The sequence below is a fragment of the Alternaria ventricosa genome (assembly GCF_023758065.1).
Source record: "Alternaria ventricosa strain BMP 2768 chromosome Unknown scaffold_11, whole genome shotgun sequence".
Lineage (NCBI taxonomy): Eukaryota > Fungi > Ascomycota > Dothideomycetes > Pleosporales > Pleosporaceae > Alternaria > Alternaria ventricosa.
The window spans coordinates 1,084,832-1,100,650 of NW_026055691.1; the positions used below are offsets into that span (position 1 = coordinate 1,084,832).

The 15,819-nt window shown below is 52.4% G+C and overlaps 3 protein-coding genes across 3 annotated transcripts; 2 read left to right on the top strand and 1 right to left on the bottom strand.

Annotated features, from left to right (window-relative positions):
• Positions 1-311: 311 nt before the first annotated feature.
• NOP1 (Small subunit processome complex component) lies at positions 312-1,612 on the top strand (the record flags this gene model as incomplete). Its single annotated transcript, XM_049344775.1, has 4 exons — positions 312-328; positions 570-797; positions 850-1,259; positions 1,308-1,612. 4 exons carry the CDS (start codon positions 312-314, stop codon positions 1,610-1,612), a joined length of 960 nt encoding a protein of 319 aa, XP_049198429.1.
• Positions 1,613-3,353: 1,741 nt separating this feature from the next.
• Positions 3,354-7,994, top strand: J4E93_006866 (uncharacterized protein; the record flags this gene model as incomplete). Its single annotated transcript, XM_049344776.1, has 2 exons — positions 3,354-4,197; positions 4,858-7,994. 2 exons carry the CDS (start codon positions 3,354-3,356, stop codon positions 7,992-7,994), a joined length of 3,981 nt encoding a protein of 1,326 aa, XP_049198430.1.
• Positions 7,995-10,777: 2,783 nt separating this feature from the next.
• J4E93_006867 (uncharacterized protein) lies at positions 10,778-11,333 on the bottom strand (the record flags this gene model as incomplete). Its single annotated transcript, XM_049344777.1, has 2 exons — positions 10,778-11,206; positions 11,256-11,333. 2 exons carry the CDS (start codon positions 11,331-11,333, stop codon positions 10,778-10,780), a joined length of 507 nt encoding a protein of 168 aa, XP_049198431.1.
• Between the last annotated feature and the right edge of the window lie 4,486 nt (positions 11,334-15,819).

Consider the following 15,819-nt stretch of genomic DNA (forward strand, 5'->3'; position numbering starts at 1 on the left):
GAAAAAAGCCAAAGTCGCGCCCACGGCATTATAGCGGGCCGCTTGCGCCTTCCGCACGTGATTGGCTGCGCAGTTTTGGCGCTACTTTTGAAAAAATGTAGCTCTGCGAACTTCAAAGCTGCACCCATCGCATCTACCGCGACATACCGTACCCACAGCCACTTCAACGCGCACAGTCAACGCGCATATAGTGGAATAGAGCACCCAGAGGTACTTGGGCTGATATTTTTGCTCTGCCATCTCAAGACTAACCTCGCGCAGTAGCTTTCGCATTCCATAACCTACTCGAACTATCCCGACAACTTTCAGCAATGGCTTTCACTCCCAGGTACGACTTCCGCAAGCCTCGAAATCCCATCGCAATATGAACAATGCGCGAACCGCGGCATGTTGAGCAAGATGTGATTGCAGATACTACATATCTCGACGTCTGCTCGCTCAGCATGCGCGCTTCACGCTACGGAGAAGCTCGTTCTTTCTGAGCTGTCTTCAGAATGATTTGGGAACTACGAGCTTCTCCGCACCCACATACGAACATTTATCTGCAGCGCAGTTCTAACTTCTCACAGAGGCGGTCGTGGCGGCGGCGGACGTGGTGGATTTGGTGGTGACCGTGGTGGTCGCGGTGGCTTCACCCCCAGGGGTGGACGTGGTGGCTTCGGCGGAGGCCGCGGCGGCGGTGACCGTGGCGGCCGTGGTGGTGCTCCTCGTGGTCGCGGAGCTCCAAGAGGCCGTGGTGCGCCCCGAGGAGGTGCCCGTGGAGGAGCGCGCGGAGGAGCCAAGGTCATTGTTGAGCCGTAAGTCCAGTCAGTTATAAAGCGGGAAGACAGCTGCTAACCATTTCTATAGCCATCGTCACGCCGGTGTCTTCGTCGCTCGCGGAAAGGAGGATCTCCTCGTTACCAAGAACTTGACCCCCGGCGAGTCCGTCTACGGAGAGAAGCGCATCAGCGTTGGTGCCAGCACCGCGCCCAAGGACGGCGAGACCGAAGCCCCTTCCAGCACAGAGTACCGTGTCTGGAACCCCTTCCGCTCCAAGTTGGCCGCTGGTATCTTGGGTGGTGTCGACAACATCTACATGGGTCCCGGCTCCAAGGTCCTGTACCTCGGTGCTGCTTCCGGAACATCAGTTTCCCACGTTGCTGATATCGTCGGACCTGAGGGAACCGTCTTCGCTGTTGAGTTCTCGCACCGCTCCGGCCGTGATCTGATCAACATGGCTACCCACCGCACCAACGTCATCCCCATCGTTGAGGATGGTATGTATTTCGCGTTCCATCTTCCTGACATTCGCTAACGATTCGCAGCCCGTCACCCTCTCAAGTACCGCATGCTCGTCGGCATGGTCGACTGCATTTTCGCCGACGTTGCCCAGCCCGATCAAGCCCGTATCGTCGGTCTCAACGCCGGACTCTTCCTCAAGGTCGGAGGTGGTATCGTCATCTCCATCAAGGCCAACTGTATCGACTCTACCGCTGCCCCCGAGGCCGTCTTCGCACAGGAAGTCAACAAGCTACGAGAGATGGGCATCAAGCCCAAGGAGCAGCTCACTCTTGAGCCCTTCGAGCGTGACCACGCCATGGTTGTTGGTGTATACCAGCGTTCGCAATAGACGGAATATCGAGCTGCAAGAGGCTGACGGCGCTTTTCTGATTTCAAACGATTGCATGCATGTGGTCATATACCTGTACTTTGACGGAACTCGGTGTTCACTGGCGTCAGGAGGGATTTGGTTGTCGTGTTTTGATAAAAGATCTATGGATGCGATTTTTACGTTCACTCAGAGGTGTACTACGGTGACATGATTCTCTCCATCAAATGTTTGTCAATCCTTGCTTTACTTTCCCCACCTCGCCATCTTTCAAAAGTTTGCGCATATCCGACTGAAGCCGCCCCTCTCTGATATGAATACACGGCCAGCCATATTCCACCTATCAGTTTCCGAACGCAGCGTCGATGGCGGCGGCAAAGAGGAAGCCACAGACCTACAAAGAGTCAGAATGGTAACACACGTTCTACCAACAGGACTTACCGGTAGCACAAAGAAGGAAGACCAGACCAGTAGGTAGCCTTTCGGGATTGCAAACCGAAGCGCCGCACACATCGATGTAAATACCAGTAGGTGGATGGAACCGAGCATGTATTGGAGCCCGGTGACGATGGCATTGCTGAGTTTGTACTTCTTGGAGATCGCGTTTACGTGGTCGATGACAGTGAATATGAGGACAAATAGACAGACCTGAAAAAAAAGTATTAGAACCGATTGTTGCTACAGAACCCGATCTTCAGATGTACATACCGGAATGAGGACTAGCCACGCCAACACTGCTGGGTACTTGTTCTCGCTGGTCATGTTGAAAAAGACATCAAACGCGAGCAAGGCGTAGACAGCGAGGCCAGCAACAAACTTGAGAATGTCTTCAGCGACCATGGCGTGGACGCACTGGGGGTCGGCGACTGTAGAGGCGTGAACCATATTGCAGACGTATTCGTGGGTATGTTTTGTGTAGAGTTGGTGAGATGTGTATGAGCGAGAAATTAATTATGGATGAGTGCCTTGCTGAGTTCTGGTTCAGATGAGATGGTAGCGACCTTCTGCCACGTGGGCTCGTTACCAGGCAGTGTCGTTGAAACGAGGCAGTGGCTACCCTCTCATCACTCACTTCCACCTCTCCGACTTTGTTGACAGACCGGGAAGGGGCGGTTGCACTGGACATGTTATCATGGAGGCGGCTCTGCTTCATGCATCATGCCGCGTCTCATACACGAAAAACACTGAACACCCTAGAGTCTACGTTCACGCCGGATCTTTGTCTACCTTCTATATAATTTGGCCTATCATAGTGCAGTCCGCATATCTGCTCCGGTTCTTACTTGTATGAGGTGGCCGTACGCTCAAGATACTGGCTTCTCTCCACTCGATTTATGACTAGCCAAGGTGGCCCCAGATTTCACGAGAACGTGATAATATCGAGCACTGGTAACATCATATCACTTGTCCTGCGAACTGCTTTGGATCATCGTATTTAGAAGGTCTGGTTTATGATTAAGTTGTACTCGAGTCGTACTACATTTGGAAGGTAAATCGTCTTCCCTTGACAAACTGTACAACACAACACCATGCAAGATTTTGGCCTAGAACTTTTGATAAGTGAAAGACCCGCAAAAATGAGATCCTCGTAGAATTTTACGATTTCAAGATCTTGTGCAGCACACGTCGTGGCGATAAACGATGTGTTGAGACGTGACGTCAGAGCAACGTACTTAAACAAACAACAGCTACGCGAAGTTCACACCCCGCGAAAACGTCTCCATACCAAACAATACCAACTCCACATTTCAAGACCCTCAAGATGGCAGGCCAAGCACCAGCACCCGCGCTATACAAGAACATCATCATTTCAGGCGGTGCACGAGGCATCGGTCGAGCATTGACTCGGATGATGCTCGAAGCTGGCCACCACGCCTACATCTTCGACATCGATGAAGACGAGCTCGAACACACCACCAAAGTCCACCTCAAGCAGTACTACGCCGATGGTAGGCTTGGTTCGGCGATCTGCGACCTTCGCGACGTCGAAGACATCCGTGCCAAAGTCAAAGAGGCGGCCAAGTTCTTCAACGACCGCATTGATGTGTTGATCAACAATGGCGGAATCGCGTCTCCGCAGTGGAAGGATGGCAAGACCATGGAGGACCTCTCGACCATTGATGAGTGGAAAGCGTACATCGACACCAACCTCACTGGTCCCTTCGCCATGTCACAAGCTTGTATCCCCTACATGAAAGCCCGAGCATCTGATGTTGAACACGGCGCACACATCCAGAACGCCAACAACTCCAGTCCTGCAGGCCCATGCATCATCCACATCGGCTCCTTCCGTGCACATCAGTCTGACCCGAACCAGGAAGGCTATGCTTCAAGTAAATCAGGTCAGCTTGGTTTGATGCACTCCATGGCAATCAGCCTGGGTAGCCTGGGCATTCGAGTCAACCTTATCGCCCCCGGACGCATCAAGGTCGCACACGAGAGCAAGGAAGGCGATGAGAACGGGGCTGACTGGGCAGGCCAGATTAGTGAGAAGGACGTCTCTGACCACCCGACCAACAGGGCTGGAAGGCCGAAGGATATCGCTGATGCTGCGTTGTACCTCATCGAGGCAGGCTTCGTGACCGGTCAGGACATTACTGTTGATGGTGGAGCGCTCCGGAAGAAGAATGCCTAGAATGGGTCAAACGATGAGTGTTTGGGGCGTACGATGATTCCACATGAGGAACAAAAAGTAGTATAGTTCAGACGAATAATGATACCCGGTGAAAACAGCGTCTTGATCAAGATGGAGTGATGGACAGAAAGTTGGTGTGTTGCGGAACAAGTCCGCTCGGGTTTAGTTCGCACGGGCCTCTACTTCGCCTAAATCTAGCCTTGATCGTTGACGCATCGCGAAAAGTGACGCGCATCATTTCGACTCGTTGCATGCGCTCTCTCACCCTGATGCTTCCAGGGCTGTACATAGTTGCTTCTCGTGTCATTCCTTCCCTTCGTCAAGTTGGCTTCCATAATTAGCGCCACGGAGCGAGCTACGACCATTACGACTAATGTCCCATTCTTCGCATTGCGCCCACGATACGGTCGGCCCATAGCCCATACGAATTTCGCTGCCTTTACTCTCCGCTCCAGAGCTACTCCTCGGTTTCGCCCCTCCATTCGAACGTATTCGAAGATCTACCGCTTACCCCTCGATCCTCAACCAGTTGCATCTAAACACACGAAAAGCGGCAAGGCGAATCACCTAGCAGAAGCGAAGGTACTCACACGTCTGATATATCAACCCCCCAAAGCTCCAATCGCATCAGCCTCATGCTACCTTACGCAACCGCCGAACCCTGAACTCCTCGAGCCCAAGAACAAACATACAAAGCCTCCTGCGGAGTTCAATAGAACCGAGTTCTTGAGAACAAAAGACATGTCGTGCAGCGTTGAGGTCGTCACAACGCCTACGGCCGATACGCCGGGAACAACGCTCGTGCTGCGGACGGCAAGCAAGCACTATGTTTTCGGCAACCTGGCAGAGGGCACCCAGCGGGCGATGGTGCAGCAGGGCACACGTCTGCTGAAGGCGCAAGATTTCTTCATGACAGGCAGGACAGAGTGGAAGAACATGGGTGGATTGATTGGCATGATGCTCACATTGGCCGACTCGACCACCAGCTCTTACACCACCGCCATGGATACCTTTCGTCTGGCTCAAGAGCGGGGAAAGAAAGGCGAAGCACCCGCGAAGCCGCACTTCGACATATACGGACCCCCGAATCTGAAACATACACTAGCAACGTGTCGGAGGTTCATATTCAGAAAGGGCATACCCATCAATGCGACCGAGTACGTGAAACAGTCACCCGAGAAGGACGGCAATGGTGCTATAGTTCCGACGTGGGAGGACGAGAACATCAAAGTTTGGGCTCTCTCAGTAGCGCCTGTCAACTCTGAAGTCGATGCGCAAGCGGAGGCTGATTTGGAGACGCGGCGACGGAACTTCGATGAACACGAGAATACGTTTGACGGACTCCAGGCTCCCGAAAATGAGAGCCCGGAAGACCGCGAGTTGAGGTACGACCGGATACGGACAGCGACCATCAAGTTCATGTTCGATTCGAATTGGAAGATGGATACACTGGCAGAACGCCATATTTCTGAGGTACAAATGCCTGCTGCCATGTTCGTTCGTAACCCCGATACACACGGCTTCTCGACCTACCAAGGTCCAAAGCCAGGGGGCAAAGAGCCTCTTCCTGACATTAAAGTCTGGACCCGGACGCCGTGGCCTGGCGCTATGATTCTAGCGCTACCACCGACTAGGCCAGCACCAGAGTGTGTTTCCTACATCGTGCGATCGCATTCAGCTCGTGGTCAGTTCGACGTCGCACGCGCGAAAGCGCTAGGTGTCAAACCAGGACCGGATTTCGGAAAGCTCACCAATGGCATATCGGTACCGAACGCGGAGGGCGAGATGATTACCCCAGATCAGGTCATGGGCGCTGATAGGCCCGGTCAGGGCATCGCCATCTTGGACATCCCCTCAGTTGCATACATTGAGAGCACTCTTCAACGAGAAGAGCTTAGCTCTCCAGAGGTTATGACTGACATTCGAGCTATCGTTTGGATGCTTGGTCCCGGCGTCGTAGGTCACCCGGATCTACTCAATTTCATGAACAAGATGGACAACGTAGAACACGTAATATCGTCTCTAGATACTGCGCCGAATCGCATCGCAAACGACTCGGTAGCAGGACAAGCTACGCGACTTGGGCAGATTGATCCTTCAAGATATCGCACACCCGTTTTCGACAACACTACTGTACCGCAGACAAGTATATACAGGACTGGCATGTCGACAGCGTCGTCGTTGCCCTCCGGAGCCATCCGCGCTGACCGAGGTTTTGGCTTTAATCTCATGCCACAGTTTGCCACAAAGAAAAACACCATATCTAGTCACTTCGTGCCCAATGAGGTGGAGCTTACAACCCCACCTGAGGTTCTCGAGTTGGCTCAGAAAGCTCAAGCCGAGGTCAAAAGCAAAAGCAGAGAGATGCAGATATGGGGTAAGCTACTAGCGCGTCGTGACACTGAGGTAACGACACTCGGAACAGGTTCTGCCCTACCGTCCAAGTACCGTAATGTATCTTCCACATTGGTGCGTGTTCCTGGCATCGGCAACTACCTCTTGGATTGCGGAGAGAACACGTTGGGTCAGCTTTCAAGGGTCTTTCCCCACGAAGAGCTTGTCGATATCTTCAAGAATCTGCGTATGATCTGGATCAGTCACTTGCATGCCGATCACCACCTAGGCACAGCAGCAGTGATTCGTGCTTGGTATCAAGTAGCACACAATGCTGTTCCAAACTCCCAGCCCCTGGACCCTTCCGCGAGCAACATAGACCCTAGCGCATACGGTCTTGCCGTCATATCTCACAGCGGTATGCTCCAATGGCTTAACGAATACTCAGCCATCGAGGACTTTGGCTACAGTCGAATTCTTCCTCTTCAGATCACTCCCAACGAATACAAGAATGGCTCAAGGTTGTCTATACTGAACTCGTTCGGAAAGACACTATCTGAGAATGCAGCCATACCGAAAGAACAGTATGAGAAACTATTTGGCTTCAACGAAATACAAGCTTCCAGAGTTGCGCATTGCCACGGTGCCATGGCTGTTTCGATCACATTCCCACGTGACCCAGCAGACCTTGAACAAATCAAGCCACTCAAGGTCAGCTACTCAGGCGATTGCAGACCAAGCGGCCACTTCGCCAAGATCGGAGTAGACACCACAGTCCTCATCCACGAAGCGACTTTCGATGACGAGCTACAAGGCGACGCAAAGGCCAAGAAACACTCCACCACTTCCGAAGCACTCGGTATCGGCGCGGCGATGAACGCGAAATCAGTAGTCCTCACGCATTTCAGCCAGCGCTACCAGAAAATCCCCGTCCTGCAAACCGTCACGGATGGCGAGGAAGCAGACCCACTTCTCAACCCCCAAGAAGTCGCCGAAGACGTGCCCATGGAAGACGACGACGCCGAAGTCGACCCCACAACCGAAAACGCAGACAACATGGACATGCACCCCAGCATCCCCTCTTCTACAGCCCCTGCCCCGGGCCCAGCAAAACCCATACCCTCCCTCCCTAAGGAAACTTCGTCCTCGCTCCAGGAAAACGCCCGCGTCATCAAGGTGCGCAACAAGGATATGAAGGTCGCTATTGCATTCGACTACATGCGCGTCAAGATTGGCGAGATATGCGAGATGGAGAACTTTAATGATGCGCTCAATGAGTTGCTCGTCAAGGATGAGGATGCGGATGCTGCGTTGGAGCCGGCTGCGAATGGAAAGGGGAATGGGAAGAGGGCGAGTGAGGATGATGGGGAGGGGAAGGGGGGGAAAGGGAAGAAGGCGAAGAAGGGGAAGGAGAAGAGTAAGAGGAATAACTGAGGTGAATGGGTGACGATGACGATGGTGACGATACGGGAGAAAGAGCATTGCTGGCATAGGGCTGGTCGTGCGTGATGTATGTATGAATGTACAATATGAAGTCGTTCCATCATTACTACTATTTCTCTGTGGTGATGTTCCACCCCCATGATCACCACACAACATTCCGCCATACACTGAGCTCACACAAACTGCTGACCATTCTCACCCTCATGCCTACCTCGGCTGCGCGAGAAGCCCGTTTCCCTAGCGTACCTATAGATGACGTACCAAGCCAGGAACGTGAGTGCCGTCAAGGGCAACGTGATAGCGAGGTAGGTCTTCAATCCGCCCGTCTCGATGTTACTGTTGCCGTTTTCGTAGGAGACGATGTTGGTGCTCATGAATGTCTGGGTGGGAGTTAGCTGGGGATGAAAGTGTATGTGGAGGATGAGCTTACTGCGATGAAAGTCGCTGGAAGGAAGAACAGAGTCACTGATGTGATGATCTTCATGGACGTAGCCTCTTGTCTCGTCTTGTTTGCTGTTTCTTCGTTGGCTTTGACGCTGCGGTATTGGAGGGTGTCTTTGAGCTGGTGTGGTGTTAGCGCGGAGGAAGGTGTACAAACGTCACCCAGTGACTGAAGCTCTGTCTTGAGCCGTTTACATGCGATGGGGTGACTACTTACAAGATCCTTTCTGTTCGCCAGTAGCTTCAGCATGGACTCGAGTTGAGGGCGTGAGGCTTCAAACTCGTTTATCGTTCTCCTGATGCATGTGGAAAACCGTTGTAGTTCAGCCTGCATACCAGGATATTCGCGGTCATTATCATTATAGAATCGAGACCCAATTTCGGAGGGTGAGAGACGTTGTAGGACTTGGACGTTTAACTGTCCAATGAGTAGTGCTTCTTCTACTTTCTCTTGTAAAAGTTGGATCTGCTGGAGATCATCAAATGTGATTTGTGATTGACAGAAATCTTCAGGTCTTTGAGTGTCCTCCGCGTTGTAGTGCTGCTCCTTTGTCGAGATACCCTGGTCCAAGTCATTCATTGAAACAGAAGCTTGGTTTTTGTGAATTGGGGATTTCTTCGAGTCGTTGTGAAGGCCGACCTTTTCGTGTAACCATGTAGATACCGCCAATAGTGGGTGGGCGGAGCCCTCGGCTTTGGACGCGTTATTGTGCACAACATCGCCAGATGCAAAGTTTGATAGCGTTTCGAGACGGCTGTTGGCCAACGTGTCATTTCCTGCGAACATGGGTTCTTGGGTCGAAAGATGAGAGGGGCTGTCTTGGGGTGCGTCGCTGAGTCGGGCGAAAAGTACCTTCCGTGTCAGCTTCTGCGATCGATCCTCCAAGTCATCGAGATACCAACCCCAATCTTCCCTCGACCATTCTGCAATCAGGGAATGTACCAAGAGGGCAATAACCACCATATCGACATGTCTCTCAGGGTGATATCTTGATCTTTGAGCACAAGCTTGGCTGATACGGCGTTCTAGAACTCTGTTACCCTTCACTACAACCCACAACGCGTTACCGGTTTCAGGGTCGTAAGTTTGATATATTGCAGTCTGGCGGACAGCCCAAGGTAGAGGTGTAGCACTGCCCCCTGATAGTCTCTCGACGGACCTCAGATTGTAAAGACGAATTTCTTCATACCCAGCTGCGCCAGAAGGTCGCTCCGTGAGTGTCCCTGCCCAAAACAGGGGTTTACGATCAAGTCGTCTGAAATCGCTGAACAGGAAAACTTGAGGGTGGGTTTGACGTCCGAACGCAAATATGAAATCCAGGAACGACGGTAGGACTTGGTGATAAGTGAACAATAACATGAGCATTTCCAAGGTTATCTTTAGAGGAGCCCCGTCGAGTTCAGCATGTAGAAATCTGAAAAACAGTGAGAATCAAACATGCTCGCAGATTGACTCAGCTTACAGAAACCGGCAACAAAACCTCTTTTGCTCGATTTGGGAAGCCTCTCCCAGTTGAAGCTTAACATCGTTGAGACTGTTCCAGGTTTTTAGAGTCGAGGCTTTAGAGTTTTAGTAGCGGTGCGACGATCAAATTCAAGAGCAAAGAATACATACCTTGGATACCGTCAGTGCGATCAAGGTAGCTTACTGTAGCTTGTGACTCATTCACGAATAGGCGGTCCTTTTGGTGATTCAACCTGGTGTTATGCGCTTGCAGAATATCAGCGCCTAAGTCGGTCTCCAAAACGTTCGCAGGGTAGCGCAAAAAGCCTTGGTATGATTTCAAGAGTTTATCCATCCTGACGGATAGTAGAGTGAGTGAGCGCTGCTGGGCATCACGTTTTATGTACATGACGTGCTAGCCCTGTCTTCCTGCTCAGCCTTCGGAAGATCCTAGCCATCATGCAGTGACTGAGGCAGTGAGACCCTGCGAGCGCCACCGATAGCCAATAAGAGAGATTGTGTCGCACAGCACATCAAAACGAGGCTGTGTACCTGAAGTCCACGAGAACTCACATTTGTGTCGATACTCAAATTATCAATGGATTTGTACTTGTTATCAACGCGCGTGCATCAAGTGATGAGCACATTGAGATGGGATGGGGAAGCGTGCAAAGAGTGACTGCCATGACGGAGCTGCCTAGGTACCTGCCGTGCCACCCCCACTAAGGTTCATTGCATCATCCAAAAGTTGAGATCGTCAAACTTTGGCTTTGACAATATACAGGCATGATTGAACATCGAACGTGTTTTAGGAAGCATCTTAATTACCTCGGTCTCTCAGTCTGTCCAGCAATCTTCCATCGCCGCCCCCACGTAATAGCTCGAAGCTTTATACAGCGGTCGATGACGTTGCGACGGCAGTGGATGACTTTGTCGCATCTGGCGTTCCACCCATCTCATCCCAAGCATACACCTTCTTAACCCACGCTATATCCTGCGCAGACGGATGCAAGTTCGGCGTAATCTTCGTAGTCCCTTGGCTATGGTCCTCAAAGTTCCTGTAAACTTGAATAGGACAATCAGCAGTGTCCTCCTCACCGCTGTACAGTTGGCACTTCTGTGTACCACCAAGAGCGCTTGGATAATGCATGATGCTATCGATGTCGTATTTGTCGAAGGCAAAGAGTGGGAGATAGAATTCGGCCATGCCTTTGATGATCTCTCTGCACATACACTGGTTCCGAAGTGAATATCGCAGGGAGGCGCATACGTTTTCTTTGGTAACTCGAGAGTTCTTTGCGTGGGCGCGCTCGTAACACTATTCCGAGTCAGAAATGGTTGGTTATGTTCTGGCGGTTTATACTGACCTGTTCGAAATCGTCCAACAACTCGGGCTTGACAACGATATAGTTGTCTCTATCAGCACGCTGGTGTTCATGCGCCATACCTGGCTTTCGTTAGCACCTTCGTCAGTGGCCTAATCGTACATGACTACTCACCCATGACATGACCAAGCTCGTGCATAGCCGCCCACTCCACGTTCACAAGATCACCAGTATCCGGGACGTAGAGCATGTTTCCCCAGGGAAACGACTGGTCAGCCCTTAGACCTACACCAGCTCCCCAACCGGTCGCTCCCTTGTTCACGATGATCGTTACGATCTCGTTAGTGAGATGTTTGTTATAAAACCAAGGGAAGTCGGGTTCTGGGTCGTTCGGATGCGGCTCGTAACAGTATACTGGCTCTCCCTTATCCAAGAGCTCTTCGAAACTAATTGCGTGACCAGATTCCTTTCCTGGAGGACCAAGGTAACTAAGAGTTCATTGTCAATGATTAATTGATGGTCGTACTTGATGTACACGCACCTCATCCACGACTTGATAGCGGCCTCGATGACCTCGTGGGTCGCATCGCGATCATGCTCGTTATAATAGCAGTAAGGGATCTTGGCCAAATTCTCTGAGTTACGAGGCCATTTCGTCGGAGCTTTACCGGCAGGGCCACCAAAGTGATCAACAGCACCCTGGCCGCCGGAGTCGAGATCGTCACCAGTTTCGTCGAGATACTGCTCCCAGCTCGTGACCATGGTCCCGTTGGGGAGAGGGGGGATGGGAGTATCGCAGGTGAAGACATAGTCGGAATCCGGTTTATGCTTGATCACAGCTGCAGTCGCAAGCGCTGCGAGTTGCATGAGAGGACCGAACAACATCTGAGTAGGTGCAGAATGGGTGACGTGTAAAGGTAAAGTTAGGAAGAGGAAGGAGCATTAGTGAGTAACACAAGGGTAATTTCTCTAGGAAGGCGGGCGCTCTAAGACTCCGCCAGTGAATAAGTCGCAGCAAGCGAGAAACTGGTAACGTGTGAGTGAAGGTGTGAGTGAGAGTGTGTAGTGACGTAATTCCGCATCAGCCGATGAGAAAGGGACGACTGTGGATACCCGTTGTTTCTCAGACCCCATCTCAGCAAAACGACTGAACACCCACTTCTAGCGAAGGATAGAAATAGTAATCCAGATGTCTACATTGCGTTAAGAGCTTGCCAACTTTGGTCTTGTTACCAATGTAGACTGCAGAGTGTTCGGCTTCTTCATTCTATTGGGTGCTTGTTATACCCGTATGTGAACTATACAAAGCGTCAAAAATCAGGACATCATAACAATCCTTGCTCGTCAGGTTCGAGTTGGACATAAAATGGAAGCTGTCGGCACAAGCTAGCCGCGATTTTTGGGATTGACTTCGAGGTTTTGAGAATGCAGTGAGGCAGCGCTTCCTCGTTAGACGTGATAGGCAGCGATGGCTACAGGGGTGACTGAACATGGGATACTCATACATCGCGGACAGTCCGTATCCCAGGTCACCGCGAGTGAAGCAACTTGGTAAATCCGTACGAGAGGTCAGCATTGTGATTGTATGAAATTTGCGAATTGAAGCAGAAGTTGGTGTGCAAGCTCAAAGAGCGGAAGTCGGGACCGTATACACGTAGCTTGAAAATCGTCCTCTCTTGAAGTTCTCAACCGCACAGGGACGATAGATGAGACTGCTGTGATCCGGATAACCAATAACCCTCTCGTCGGACTCCGGGCATCGGGTTTTCATCGGTCACGCCCTGTGACTATCACACGCAAGAGCGCGTTACTTAGATTGTGATCAATCAAGGTCTCCGCACTGACACAGAAAGACCCTGCTCAGCGAAGGGTGTTAGCGAAAGGTGTTGTCCGGATGATCGGCGGAAATTAGACAGCTTTGTCATCTCGGTCTCCGTGACAAGGATTTACTTTCGAAGTTTCGATTTATCTACGGATCGATCGCGAGATGCTGCCGGAGCTTTGGAACCAGAGCAGAATTTGCATTGTCAATTTCGCGCGTCTTCTTGGCAACAAAGGGTTTTTCGTAACTGGAGGATACGTAAGATGACGGTGACGTCGACGTCGTCAACGAAAGTTGCAGCGCTCCTTGCAAGTCTGGAGGTCCGGATGACTGAACATACTGCTTACCCCTCACACGAACTCTATGTATATATGGAAACTCATCAAGGGTCGAGTTTTCAGGGAAATGCGGAAGGGTGAAGTTTTGGAGTTTGTCGTTACATTCGACAGGCCACAGCCTGATAAACCTGACCCGCTGTCACAATAACGGCAATGGCGGTTTGCAGCGATGATGCTTGGTTAGTGGAGCTTGCAAAAGAGTGTATGGCTGCTCGGACCGCAGTGAGGCGTTCGACGGACGTGTGTACGGAAGCATGAAACAATCGTGGGGTCGGTTAGCAAGGCGGTGCCTGGGCTAGATCTGAAACCTGTTCAAGAGGTGGACAGAAGTACCAGCGCGTGGATATTTGTTGACAAGGCGCTGAAGAGGATAAATATCGTGGGCGCGACCCTGTCGCGTGTGACGGGACAGTGTTAGCGAATAGGATACTGTTGTCTCACAGGGCTGGAGTGGCGTCGATCCTACAGCAATTTCGCGGACGGGCTGGAGATGATCATCCTCAGCGTACAACGGCAGGCGGCGGGTGAGGGGCAATTTGCTTACCTCGTGGCACCGATGCAATCGATTAGGCCCAGCCCGGGCTATTCATTTCGGAATCCAGGTTGAAACTTGCTGAGAACTTAGTATGCAGAAGCTCTCGGACTGACTGTGGCGGTTGCGTATGCAGAATGAAGATGCAGGTTATCTGCAGTAAGCTCAGCAAGGACTGAATTGAAGCACAGCCAGCTGGGCTTATTCGCCGACAGCGAGGACTTCACTCTGCCGGCAATTAGTCTGCCGATGAGTGTCCAACGTTCCGAACAGAAGGGGAAGGATGGCCGTTCGGATCCGCTGCCAGGGGCGGCCTGACGGTAGACAGACGGCCACGCGGGAGATGACACGACAGTTGGACCAGGTCTCCGGATGCGAGTCTGGCCGGGCCCAGTATCGCGAAAACACGAGACCAATTGAATCCTGCTTCTCGAGAGTCGACCAAGAAGACGTCTTGGAGCGTTGGAGCATTGGAGCATAGTTTTGCGCTTACCGTAGTACATGGAAAGGGGAGGTATGACAGCGCCAGGCGGTTAGGCCAGGGGAACACAGCGAAAGGCCACCGGGACCATGACTAGGGAGCTGGGTGATTCGCTCGCTTCATTGTACGTCCCGAGGTTAGCGGCTTCAGGTACGCGATGGGCGTTTGGTACTTCTGGATCGTCTCCCCGCATACTTTGGCTACCCATGTGTGAGGTAAGTGATTGGGCAGCGTGTCGTGTCGACGCTGCAGCGCTGACGGGCGGAGAGGCAAAGCTGACGATGCGTCGTGGCGCGACGAGAAAAGCAAGTCGCGGGCGCGGTGATATCGAGGATGCAGGGATGGACCAGCCCCTCCCGACGCCTGCAAGGTACCGCTCAGGGCAGGGCGCTGATTGGGCGGGGTGCTAGCGGAGCGCGATGTCCCTCGCAGTGTTCATGATACTTTTTGTCGTTGCGGCAGCTGCAAAGGGCGGGCCAAGGGCTATCATGAGGTCGTGCGTCGTTGTTTTCAGACTGTGGGGGGAGGCAAAGTTTGTTATTGGAAAAGGAAGGCATGACTCTGCGACGCGAGTGACGAGGCAGGAGCGACGTGTGACGCGGAAGGAGCATGTCTGACGAGCTGCGAGGAAGCGGCGAGGCAGCAGGGCGCTAGCAAATGCCGTTGGATCGCGTCGATGCATCGTCGACTCACTCCTCTGTCGCGCTGCCTGTCGCCCGCATCCCCTGGGACGGCGCGGGTTTGGGCTCAGCGGCGCAATACTGGAACTGGCCGTCCGACCTCAGTCAGCCTATCGAGCGGATATTGGCCCGCGCTCTATGGCTTCTCTGCTCCCTGCACCGCGACGCCCATGCGCGACGCGGAAATGAGGCTAGTGGAAATTGATCCTTGTCCCATGTGCGAGTGCTTGTCACTCCCCCAGAGGCCCAAAGAGTGCATACCCACGTCGACCCGCTCCTCGAAGCCTCTTTTCGGTCGGGAGATCTGCTCTCTGCATTCTTTTCTACCACCACGCCAGCACTCCACAGCGCGCGTGCATTCACTCCTTCACCTGTTTGCTGCCAGCTACTCACGCTCCTTAACCTTTGCCATAATCTATTGTTTTGTACTTTTTGCCGCCAACCGAGCCATCCAGAGTCGAGTGCGCCCGATCCCGCCTGCAATCGCTGCACGCCTTCCTTTTCACCTCCAGCTCGCTCCCTCCTTCGCCTCTTGCCGACATTACTTTCCACTGTGCCTAGGACACACTTTCGAAAAAGACCGCCCGTGGCCGCCTCATTGTTGTTTTTGGCCCCGCTACATGTTCGCGATTGCTCTTTCCTCCCAGCCCGAGTCGCCTTGCTCTCACTTTCCCCACTCCTCGCTCGAGTGCGCCTTCCCGCTCACCCCAGCGACACTCCAGTCGAGATTGGTCAGCGCACAGTCGTCGCTAT